This window comes from Hakea prostrata, chromosome 2 (assembly GCF_041222555.1).
Source record: "Hakea prostrata isolate BN-2017 chromosome 2, UWA_Hpros_2, whole genome shotgun sequence".
In the NCBI taxonomy this organism is placed as follows: Eukaryota; Viridiplantae; Streptophyta; class Magnoliopsida; order Proteales; family Proteaceae; genus Hakea; species Hakea prostrata.
This window is the reverse complement of record NC_142601.1, coordinates 68,484,563-68,497,347: the sequence shown is the minus strand read 5'-3', so window position 1 is coordinate 68,497,347 and position 12,785 is coordinate 68,484,563. Positions and strand designations below refer to the sequence as shown.

At 37.5% G+C, this 12,785-nt stretch overlaps 2 protein-coding genes and 1 pseudogene across 2 annotated transcripts; all 3 read left to right on the top strand.

Annotated features, from left to right (window-relative positions):
- The first annotated feature begins 35 nt into the window (after positions 1 to 35).
- Positions 36 to 521, top strand: LOC149026003 (uncharacterized). Its single transcript, XM_089143612.1, has one exon. The coding sequence runs from the start codon at positions 36 to 38 to the stop codon at positions 519 to 521; it is 486 nt and encodes a 161-aa protein (XP_088999738.1).
- A 6,535-nt stretch (positions 522 to 7,056) lies between these two features.
- Positions 7,057 to 7,497, top strand: LOC149026002 (uncharacterized). The gene has a single exon (XM_089143611.1). It carries the CDS (start codon positions 7,057 to 7,059, stop codon positions 7,495 to 7,497), a length of 441 nt encoding a protein of 146 aa, XP_088999737.1.
- A 938-nt stretch (positions 7,498 to 8,435) lies between these two features.
- On the top strand, positions 8,436 to 10,740 carry LOC149026001 (cationic amino acid transporter 5 pseudogene; annotated as a pseudogene).
- The last annotated feature ends 2,045 nt before the right edge of the window (positions 10,741 to 12,785 follow it).

Here is a 12,785-nt window from a genome sequence, read left to right as displayed (position 1 = left end):
CTAACAAAAAACCAGAGCTTTTTTGTGAGATAATAATGGCGTCGCAGATGATCGAGAAGCACAGAGAGAATGCAGAGGTTTACCATGGAGATGCACTCTGCAAGCAGAAATCGATTGAGCTGTTAACAGAGATGGAGCTCCCCAAAGGTCTTCTTCCTCTGAGCGACATGGAAGAAGTGGGTTTCAATAGAAACACCGGGTTCGTGTGGTTGAGGCAGAAGAAATCGACGGAACACTTCTTTAGTAAGGTGAGCAAGAAGGTCTCTTACGCGCCGGAGATCACCGCTTTTGTGGAACCTAGGAAATTCAAGAAGCTCACGGGAGTGAAGACCAAGGAGATTTTGATTTGGGTTAGTCTTTCTGATATCTTTATTGATAATCCTGCTTCCGGAAAAATGACATTCATGACTCCTGCTGGACTTTCTCGTTCTCTTCCAATTTCGGCATTTGAGCTCGAGGAAGACGATGGAGCTGCGAAATCCGCGGAGACTAAGAAGGAAGAAGCAGCAGCTGTGGCTTGAATAGTCTAAATTAACTATAAGAAACAACTTTGTTGTTCCTTTTAGCTCTTTTTAGGGAAACAAACTCTGGTGAAATAAAGATTTGGGTTTTATCGCAAACACGATTTACGATATTAATATGACATGTAACATGTTTGGAATTATCAATCAGTGGAAATTATGGTTTTATTTCTTTGTTGGATTCATTGTCTCTGCAACTCTCCCTCTTTAGGGCCCGTCCGTCCTTGTTTCACATAATGTGTGGCTCTTGTTGCTCTGCACATTTCACCAGCTTCGTTTCTACCCTTCAAGTGGGAATTTATCAAGTTCATTTCATTGTAAAAAATGGACCATCATTTCTTGTGGATGTGTGCCATTTGTCCCAACATCACGTCATATGGTTGAAAATTCATTTATAAGTTAGAAGTACCACAATGATCTTTAGCGCAATAAATCTTATCTTCAAGGAAACCACTTTGGAAGTACAAGCAGCTTTGTGCACCCGCCCTTAAGGTCATAGACACGGAGGGAGGGAGATAGGAATTCTTTGCTCGATGACACCTTTCAGTCACCTTTTAGATACCTAAGGCCGTATGTCTTAGATGGCCAAGGGCGCCACTGAACTGGATTGCTATCAATTATGATGGATCTTATAAAGAAAATTTTTAGCCCTGACAGATGGGATTATTGAAGATAATATTACCTGTTTGGAACTATTTGCTATCTTGGGCTTCAACGGAATTGAAATCCGGTCACATTTCTCTACATCTTGCAAGGTGATCAACTTGGTCATGGAGATTAGAGAGCTTAAAATTTTGTCCATCATGTTCGAGAGATTAATACATGCTTGATTTCCTAGCTAAATATGTAAATTCCTTCCAGGAAATACTCTTTTCCGTAGATGCTATCCTGTCGATGTTGTCCTCCCTTGCTAAAGATGATATCAACGATAAGAAGATAAGAAGAAGATAAGAAGTTCTACATTATGTAATTTTTTTCTTTCTTTTTTCCTTTCCTTTCTTCAATAAAAAGCTTTATTTAAAAAAAAAAAATGATCTTTCAAGTTTCAATTCATTGGTTTTACCCTTAATAAAAGTTTTCTTGGAAAGGAAGGGAGAGGCAAGTGGGATTTTTATCAGTGTCCAATAAGGTTCATTTCCATGCAAGTCCTTATGGATGGAGGATACATGTCCGTCAAAAGTTAAATCAAAATAAAATAAAAAAATTCCTCCCATTCGTCTTCATTCTCTCCCTAGTGGAACGAAGATTAGAAGCCAAGAAAATCTTAGGAAATCTGGGATTAGCAAAGACTAGTTTTGCAAATGAAGACACTAGTGGAATAAAGAGTAGAAAGTAGAAACCATGAAAATCTGGAATTAGCAGAGACTAGTGTTGCAAGAGAACACATTAGGAAGAGTGAAAACTTCTTCTTTTTTCTTTTTTCTTTTTAATTTAAATATTTAGGTCTTATCATATACATGTGTCCTCCATCTAGAAAAAGTGTGGAAATGGACCCAATAAAAGTTTAAGGCAAATATTAATATTTCACATGTGAAAAGAAGGTGGCATGACTTGAAAACAAAGGAAAAGAGAGCTATAAAAGGAATTTTTTTAAAAAATTTGAGGGGAGAGAGGTAGAGTTGCCGTTGCTTGCATAGTGTTGGGCGGTAAGTTCAAAGAAGTCTTAGAGTTGAATCCATTAAGAATTAGGCTAAATTTTCTCCCCTTCTAATTTTTTTTGAAAAGTGAGCTGATTAAAAGAAAAAAAAAAAAATAAATTTTAAATCTTGAACCATAGCATCATCTGAACATATTCATGATGGATTGAGATTTGTTAAGGCCGCCAATGTAACCCCGAACATCTAAATCACCCAATAAATTTTTTTTTTTTTATTTTGTGTTTGCCATTCCGAATTTGTACATATCACATGCATTGAAATTAGGTCTGTTCAGTCTACCCAAAAAAGGAGGAACAAATAAATAAAAAGCCATTCACAAACAATAATTATATACAAATTTATTAATTTTCTTTGCCTTGTCCTTTAATTTCCCACCGATGCATTTATTTCAGAAAAGTTAGCCACATCAACTTGGGAGTTGGAAGTAGTTGTAGTTCTAATCGCTGGTTGTATAGTGAGAGAAAGAGAGAATTTGTTTCAGTCCTGTGCATTTAGAAAGTGGGACTTTGCTTCAGTCCTGCATATTAAATACACAGAATCAAGATTTCAATCCAACCGATCAAAATGATTCACTTGACAGTTCTGCATATTTAATGCGCATGACTCGAGCAATTTCAGAGAAAGAGAACTAGTTGATTTAACAATTCATGGGAAATGCTAGCTAGCTGGTCCACACCACTCCTCTTTCAATTAACACACCTGCTTTGTCTTCAGATTAGTGGTTGGTCTTGCAAGATATGCAGGACCAATATCAAACTTCATTTAGTACAACATCATTTCAATTGCCATTTACCATTCTCAGAATAGAAGGTTGGAAGGGAGTCAAACTTCATTTAGTACAAAATGTTTCTTTTTATAATGTTAATAAGAGTGCAATGTACTAGCTAACTCCTTTATCTATAAGGCTATATTTGTTGCATGTCGGACTTTTTGGCCTATTTTGGATGTATGGTTTTTAGATTTTTGTGATCTTAATGCCATGCGTCGCGTACACTTTAATATATAACCTTATATTTTACTGAAAAAAAAAAAAAAAAGAATGGTTGGATTTTTTTTCTATTTTAATTCATCCTTGTTGGATCAATCAAGTATAATTATGTTTGTTCAAATCAAGGTGGGAGCTAGGATTGAATATATGAGGGAGAGCGAATAATGAGTCTGGATCACCTCTTCGTCAAACAAGCACTAATGTTTTTTAATAATACATATTATGTGGGCCAATGTGAGACCCACCTACCTCTGAATTATTTTTTTAATATTTAGATGTAGGGTCCTTATTAAAAAATTAGGTAAATTAATAAGAGGACTAAATATAGATAACACAAGTATAAGTAAATTATAAAAAAAGCAGAGAAGCATTGGCAGGCAGGGGATGTTCAGTAAAGTCAATCTATGCATCTATTCAGCTATACTTTAGCCATAATATTAATGGCTGAAATTCTAAAAATCGAACTAATGAAATTTAAAATTTAAATTGCTATTAGTAGGAATCGATTAAAAAATGAAATTAAATGATTATGATTAGATCTGATAAAATTAATTGCTGAAATTCTAAACGCGATTTAAATTTCTATTAAATTCCTTTTCAAGGATTGTTCCTTTGCAATAAGCATTTGGGAATGTATGGTGATACCACAAAATCAAATATGGTTTTTTAAGTGCGAAAAGAAGGAATGGTTCTATGCCAATATATGCAGGTTTGCTGTCAAATGGAGCAAAGATTGGCCTGAGCAATTTATGCGTACCTTACAATTTCTTTGGGGATGGCGAAATCGAGATACCCATCAGGTAGATTTTTCCAAACTAGGGAATGGTGTGCTCATTATAAAGGAATTTTATTGTGCCAATAAGGAAGCTTGGACAACATGTAGAAGCCCTGTTCTTGAACCAAGTTTTCTTTTGGTATCTTCGGATCTTAAAGCTATAGTATCTTTCTTTAGTGCTACTGAAAAAAAAAATCCCCTGGAAGTTAGTTTAGATTTGTGAAGAAGAAATCATCGACCCATATGCTTAAGGATGCTCGTTTTCTCTATTAGAGACTGTTTGAATTATTTCTTTATGTTTATAGATGATGCAACACTTAGAAGTCTTCATGCTCATACTAATCTTTTAGATGAAACAGAGGAAAGCAAGAACTGGTTAGGGGTAAGCTTTCATAAAAATCAAGCTATGAGTGATTCCCAAATATTGGAGGAAATGGGTTTATGTGGAGTCCTCAAAGAAACAACGGAGATATACTGTGAGAATGGCTTGCGAGCATGAACACCTGAAAAGCTCCCATATACAGGTTTGCACTTACAGAGACCATCCAAATTTAACCTTCTATTTATGTTTTCAATTATTCATTTTCTGAAGCTCTTGAAGTTCCTTCTATTAGAGTGGCCATGACACATTTGTTGAACTCTTGATAGCTTTTGTAGTTTCATGCATTACAACTGCAGCATGAATAACTGTTTGCAGTGACTAACGTTTCAAAATTTGCCATAGAAGATCTCTAGATCAGTGGTATATCTGTAACTGAGTAATATTGTTTGTGATACATGCTAATTAATTTAGTCACCAGTATAAGGATACGAGAGATTGCTGTGTAGATCTCTTGTATGTTATCAGTTATCACTGCTGCTGGCTCCTTAAAAGTAAATTTCCTAACCATCTCTTTGTGTAATCCTCTGTTTTGTGTTGGATGTGTCAGACAATGCTTTCATACTGAGAAGACATGGAGTTGAAAGGACCCTCTTTTCCTGCTTAATGTTCAATGAGTAAGAAGCATTTAATCTAAGAGACCAATTGGCTTTTGCCTTTGTGAAAGAAATAATGAACCCAAATGTGAAAATGATCAGTAGAAATTAAAGTGTGTTGGAGTATTGCAGGCACAGCTTGAAACATGTTTTCAACAGTAATGGCAAGGTTTGATGCACACCAGTTACTGGTAGTATTTGGAAGTGTGAAAATTAACTTTTGCAAATGTGTGGGGGAATCCCATGATTCATTGTGTATCATTTTTCTCCGATGAATTAAAGTTAAGAAAGGAAGGGGGCTTGGGTTGAGCTCAGATCATCTTTCGAGGAGGAGGAGCACTTTGTACTCCCCGACAGCCTATTGACCACAAATTACAAGGGGACCCACAGGATTAGGGTGATGGATTGTTTTAAAAAAAAAAGTTTTATTATTTTTTACTTATGAGTTCCACATAATTTGTGGTTGTAAAGTCGCCGGAATGCTCCTCGTCATGGGAGATGATCCACACTGGCTTGGGATGCTGCAAGAAGAAGGGGGAGAGATGGAGGGTGGGGGAGGGTGGTGGAGAGGTGGACCAAACTGGAGGGGCAAGGGTGGACCTTGGCAGAGTAGGAGGGGCGATTGGGCCAGTCCCAGCAATAGAGGATAATTAGGGAAAGATTATAGGCATATAAAGAGCAAAATAAGAGGGTATAATAGTTATTTTAACTGAGGGGATAATTTAATCATTTTAACCAAGGGTATAAAGGACATTTTGCATCCCCAACTTAACTGTCAACAGGTTGACCGTTAAGGAGACCAAGGGAGCTTGGAATGGGACGCCGTGGAATATATGGTTCTTAAGGAGACAATTACGAATTTGGGCCCAATTAAAAGAGCGTCTACAAAAAACTCTAAAAACGATAAATCAACAAATACGTGAACCACCTCTCGAATATGATCCGATTATTTCTTAAATTGAACCAAGTCTTCAATAATCTTGATTGTATTTGGGCCAAATATTTTTTTTAAATATAATTAATGCCGCCGAATGAGTGCAAACCCAAGATCTACCTAAGGAGGTTAGACTTTTAATCGCTTTACTAACCCATCGTTCACGACTCATCTTATAAATTTTCTTATCATGAATCACACGATTCATGACCTGAACGTCATTTCAATTTGAATATTTGCCAAAATTAGGCTATCCAGCTCTTCAGTGGAAGAGATCTTAGTTGAAAATTTGATTTTAACTAAATCTCAGCTGTTGAAAATCAGCGATCGAGATGTTGTTGAGATTGAAATCCTGATCTAACGGTCTAAATTATATCCCTTAATGGTTCAGCGCTGAACTGAAGCAAGGTCCAGAAATCCAAATCCGGAGACGTAAGTCTTTTCCCTGGCTTCGGTAGAAACAAGAAGCGAAGACTGACTTTGACCCGTAAGTTGAAAATTTGAAATACATGTCTACGTTTCCAACTTCTCATCATTTTAAGTTTTAACACACGATTTCCGTTTGACCGAAAATGGAAAAAACGAGGGTCCTCAAATTCTATGGTCGCAGCCCACTAGTTGGTAATTGATAAAGTGTTAGATCGTAGGAGCCAACAAAACAACCATAAGACCGTTAATTTTGAATCTTCACCACGTTAAATTAGTTGCAAACTGAGATTCCATATCAATGACCACAAATGCGGATGACGATATTTTCATAGTATCAAATTATCAATTATAAAACGATTTTCTTTGCCAAAACCGATAAAAAGATTATGTAACGGTCAAGTGGCTTAACTTGTATTTTTTCATTTTTTAAATTAATTTGTTTTGGGCGAGAAAGTGGTAGGAAAATGGGTGGGCAGCTTCTAATTCTAAACGCACGTGCACGCAGCTGCGTTCACACCTGATCACATCGGGCCCCTAGTAAATAATACACGGGTGGGTCCCACCATATTCTTCACAGCTTTGTAAATTGCTCCCTTAAATCCTCCGCTTGAATGGAATCTTCCGATTTACGTGACTCACATGTAATTAAGAACCCGTATTTGATTTCCATTTTTGCCTTATAAATACTCTCATTTCCTTCCATCTCCTTCACCATCAATCTCATATTCAGATTCATAGAAGACGGAGGAAAAAAAGCTTCAACCTAGGTGGAAACAATGGCTTCTGGAATGATCGCAAAACACAGATCAGAGAAGTCAGAGATCATTCACGGTGAGGAGGCATGCAAGAAGAGATCAATAGAGCTCTTGGAAGAGATGATGCTTCCAAACAATCTGCTTCCAGTGGAAGAGATGGAGGAGGTGGGCATCAACAAAGAAGATGGCTTCTTCTGGTTGAAGCTGAAGAAAGCCCAGAAGTACAAATTCCCCAAAGTTGGTGACACCCTCTATGCTACAGAAATCTGTGGCTTCATCGAACCTCGTCGGCTCAAAGATTTGAAAGGAGTCACTGCAAAGGAGTTGATGCTCACCTTCACCATCACTGAAATTTATATCGATGATGTTTCTTCTGGGAAGATCAACTTCAAGACTGCTAGTGGCTTTTCCCGTAAACACCCAATCTCTTGCTTTGAGCTCCCAAAACCAGACAAGAAATGAAGATGGCAGGAACTTCTAGCTCCTCATGCTAAATGATGCTATTTTTTTTTCCTTCCAGTTATGGCAGGCTTATTTATTAGAAAAATTGAAAATGTTTCTTCTTATGTTTCGAAATCTTTTATGATATATGTAATAGAATAAATTTTAAGGGATGAGGGTATAATAGTTTACAAATTTAAGGGTATATATGTAATTTATTATAAATAAATTAATTCTGTGATTTAGAATTATATCCACTTTGTGGAGGGCATAAACGTTTTCTTAACAAAATTATCAAAAAGTCCCTGTAATTATAGGCCATTTCCATAAAAAGTTGTTTCTAATCAATTTAAAAGGACTTTTGCGGAAGTTTGTTAACTTATAATTAAGATGTGCTTATAATAAAGGGATTTTTTTCAACCTTAATTGTTTAGCTTGAATTTTACTTGGACTCAATCAAATAGAGAGAAAAAGAACAATCAACTGTTTTGTTGTAAATAGGCCGGTGAAGAGTGTAGTGGGTCCCACTTACTATGATTTGCTGTGATTAAGTAAAAGATTTTGCTCCTTCTGTGTCTCTTTGTATTTCTTCTAATGGAATGGTAAAGCCAATTGATATGTTAAAGTTTGGCCGGGTAGATGTAACTCAAGTCAATGGAGGATTAGTGGAATGGTTGTCACACCAAAAAGACATTGGTAATATAATTTCTTTTCAATTTTAAACAGATTTAAACCAACCCCACTTTTTGGTCTGGTTCAAAATGCCAACTCCAAGTGCCGAACATCCTCTGAACCCACATCGTTTTACGGCCACGTTCAATCATGGTTCTGCAAATATGCATCGGATAATTCAACTACACCGATCCGTACCGGTTAGAAGTAGAGACTCTAGACTCTAGAGAACAAATAAAATTGCGTCGGAACCAAACGGCCGAAAACGGAAACCAAATGGTCGATAACGGAAAGGTCCCAAAACAGATAAAAACTTGAAATGCTTGTTGCCTAATCCATAAATGTTGTGTAACATGCAAATCCAGTCTCTCTCTATAGCTAACCCCAGCTAGGTCACAACTCACAAGTTCTCTGTTCAGATTTCGATACTGCCATGGATGGAAGAACTGAAGAAAGTGAAGGAAGGAGCTATTGGAGATGGAGCAAACAGGACTTCTTCCCAGAACAATCCTTCGAAACTTGGGGTAGCTACAGAACAGCGCTCTCTCAGACGTGTTTCCGACTCAAGAATCGTCTCCTGGTGCGCTCTACCGACTCGAACGAGTTGGAAGTCTTGGGTAGACAGAGCGAGAACAGCATGAAACGTTGCCTTACATGGTGGGATCTCATCTGGCTTAGCTTTGGTTCTGTTGTTGGCACTGGTATCTTCGTTCTCACCGGTCAAGAAGCTCATAATCATGCAGGCCCTGCCATTGTTCTGTCCTATGCCGCTTCGGGTCTCTCTGCTTTGCTCTCTGCTTTTTGCTACACAGAATTTGCTGTTGAGATTCCAGTTGCAGGTGGGTCTTTCTCATATCTTAGAATAGAATTAGGAGACTTTGTCGCATTCATTGCTGCCGGTAATATTCTCTTAGAGGCTATCGTAGGCGCTGCTGGACTGGGTCGATCTTGGACTTCTTACTTCGCGACTCTGATCAACCGTGACCCCAATTCGTTACGAATTAAAGTCAGCAAACTTGCAGAAGGATTCAATCTATTGGACCCAATTGCAGTAGTTATACTCATAGCTACTTCAACTATTGCCGTATCTGGAACTAGGAACACATCGTATGTGAATTGGATCACATCTGTGCTTAGTGCTGTGGTGATTCTGTTTATAATTATTGCTGGCTTTGCTCACGCTAAAGCCTCAAATATGACTCCTTTCTTACCAAACGGAGTGGAAGGTGTGTTTCAAGCTGCAGCTATTGTGTACTGGGCCTATACAGGTTTTGACATGATTGCTACAATGGGAGAAGAAACTAAGAAGCCCTCTAGGGATATACCTTTAGGTTTAGTGGGATCTATGTCATTGATCACTGTTCTCTACTGTGTTATGTCCTTGTCACTCTGTATGATGCAGAAGTATTCTCAGTTAGATGTGAATGCAGCTTATTCTGTGGCATTCCAGAGTGTGGGGATGAAATGGGCAAAGTTTTTGGTGGCATTGGGGGCACTGAAGGGGATGACTACTGGTTTGTTGGTGGGTGCTCTTGGCCAGGCACGCTATACTACCCAGATTGCTCGAGCCCATATGATTCCACCATGGTTTGCACTTGTCCACCCAAAAACTGGAACACCTATTAATGCTACACTTTTGATAACTCTCACTAGTGCGTGTGTGGCATTGTTCTCAAGTTTGGATGTCCTGTCAAGTGTTTCATCCCTTAGTACACTCTTCATTTTCATGCTTATGGCGGTTGCATTGCTTGTAAGGCGATACTATGTGAAGGATATCAGTACAAAGCACGATCTTTTCAAAGTGGTTATCTGCCTATTGACAATTATTGGCTCTGCAATTGGAACGACGACCCTCTGGAATTTGAATTATAGAGGATGGGCTGGGTACACAGTAACCATGGCAATATGGCTTATAGGGACGGTGGCTATGTTTCTTCTTCCTCAGAAGAGAGTACCCAAAGTCTGGGGTGTCCCTTTGGTCCCTTGGTTTCCTTCTTTGTCAATTGGGATAAATACATTTCTTATTGGATCACTTGGTTACAATGCTTTTTTCAGGTTTGGCATCTGCACTGCTTTGATGTTAGTTTACTATATATTCTTTGGTCTACATGCAACATATGACATGGCCCATCAAAATCCAGATGAACCAGAAGTTCTTATGGAAGGGAAAAAATTAAGAGTTGACAGTTCTCAAGGCAATGCATGACTTTTGTATAGCTGAAGACGACCATATTTTATTTTGATGTTTCTTTCATTTAGAGATGTCCTTATTTTATTTCTAGATGTGGAACTGACTAAATAGATCTTTGTTAGTTCGTTAGACAGTTATGATGTTGCAATCTTTCTTTTCCAAACTCATTGGTTTCTCTGTATTCACATTGTACAATAGCTAGGAAGGAGCATCACACAATCTGATTTTCTGAAAGCTTAAGCTTTCTATATGAAATTAAAGCTATATTCTTGATTCCTTTGATCTGGAAACTAGCGAAACAAAGTTACTTCTGAAAATGCTGTGTGAAACTAATTCTTTCTACCATAACATCCAAGTCCCCCATTCATGGTCCAAACAAGATAAAGCTTCGACTAAAGATACCTAGGACAATGGAATTCTGAATGGGTATTTCTATAGCATATCCAAGCATGATTGCAAGACTTGATTTGTCTTATACTTTATTAATTCTTTTAGAATCTATTTTGCAAGTGTTTTTCCAAGAATAATCTGAAAAATTTCTTGCAATTTTCATAGATTTTAATTATTTACGTTACCCTCTTTAATGGCTCTAGTCATAGACCTATCTATACAGCTAGCTATTAAAGAGTGTAGAGAGAGAAATTTATGAAGTTAATAGCATATTGACTCTGTTTCAACCTAGCTGGAAATAAACTTATAGCTGAAATCTGTTATCTATATCCTCAGGTTAACATGACAGATGGTCTGAACTGGTTAATGGTGTTTTCTTTTCTTTTTGTTGATTAGAATGTTAGGTGTGTTGATCACAGAAAATGATTTGAAGACTTGCAAACCAGTTTCATCTGTATCTTCCCCTGAAAAGTTGGCGATGTGAATAATCAGTTTGGGTAAGGTGTTGGAATCAACAATCCCATGGAAGGGCTATGAAATCAAGTGGTTGAAACCTCACTTCTCTGAATGATAAGATATAAATAGCATGTTGAATTCTACTAGTTCTCACAGGCAATTGCCGCCAATCACCCTTGCTACCTTTTCAGACTTCACACCAGCGGCTTACTATCTGAATAAGTTAAGCACAGACCAACGGAATCAAAGGATCAACTTGTCAACTACAATTGTAAGCTAGATAAAATATTATTAGAATGTAGATATGTGTGTTCAAAGTAAAAGACGATTTGTTTCTCTTAGGAATACCCATGTCTCACTACCTAATAAACATTATGAATCAATGGAAGAGTAAGTGAAAAAACATGAGTTTTGTGAGATCCCTCTCTCAGGAAAATAATCAGAATAGAGGTGCATAATAAACAGTATTTGGCATCACTTATTCTGTCACCATATCAACAGTTCAAAGAGAAGCAGAACAAGAGGAATTCTATGGATAGACCTAAAAAGTTGTGTATGGACAAGTAGAGAAACAGAAGTCACAGTATGAGAATCATGTTACAGATGAATAAACTTCAAACAGAGACCAATAGAGGTTTGGTCATCTACAGCTTTCTTTCTTTCTTTCTTTCTTTTCTTTTTTTTTTGGGGGGGGGGGGGGGGAGAGGGTTGAATTGGAGAAAGGCATGCATACTGTAGGACTAGTAAAGGTATGGTTTTGAATAATCTAATTGGAGAAAAAGGTTTGACATGACTGATCCCTTTTATGTGGAAGGTTGAGACATGTTATAAGGATGCGCTAAGGTTGAGTTGTATATGTTATAAGGCTGCGCTGTATAATTGTTGAGTTATGAAAATTGCTTTTTCTCCCAGTCCTTTCTTGCTTATAAACTGCTCCTAGAATCATAGTAACATCCATTTGCTTATGTTGGTTTTCTGCTTAATCTGCTACCTTCCTATTCCCCTCGTCTATATAGACTATTTCAGCTTGCATATCAAGCTTTTGCTCCATTTAAATCTCCGAACTCACCCTGCTACAGAGCCTTCAACAGGTCTTACTTTTGTGTCTTTGTCCCTCTTCCTTCTTAAGGATTTCTAACTTGCATCCATATCACATATCTCCCAATTCTTCAAGACTGGATTCCATGTGTGAGACAGAACTATGATGGTTTTTGAGACATGGGCTTAATGTTCTTCCTTAGTAGTTAGTGCAGACTATATAGAGTACTTATAGTGCAGGGAGGTTACTGTATGTCTCATTTTCCTACCCTATTAATTGGAAAATTATGTTTTTGTGTTGAGTGACTAGGTTACAAGAATTTTGTAGGTCTGGAATCTGCACTACTGTGATGTTAGCTTACTCTTAATGGGACTATGCATGCAATTTATGTATGTCTGATCTAATCAACTTGAGGCACACTAGGTAGAAGAAAATAGAGAAACATAACTAGGCAAGGGTGCTATATTCTCTTAACAGAAAGTTTAACTGCTTTCCTTTGTTTGATAAAATTGAAAACTTCTCTGTTTCTGCAGTAAAGCTTCCTTTTTTGCACACTATAGG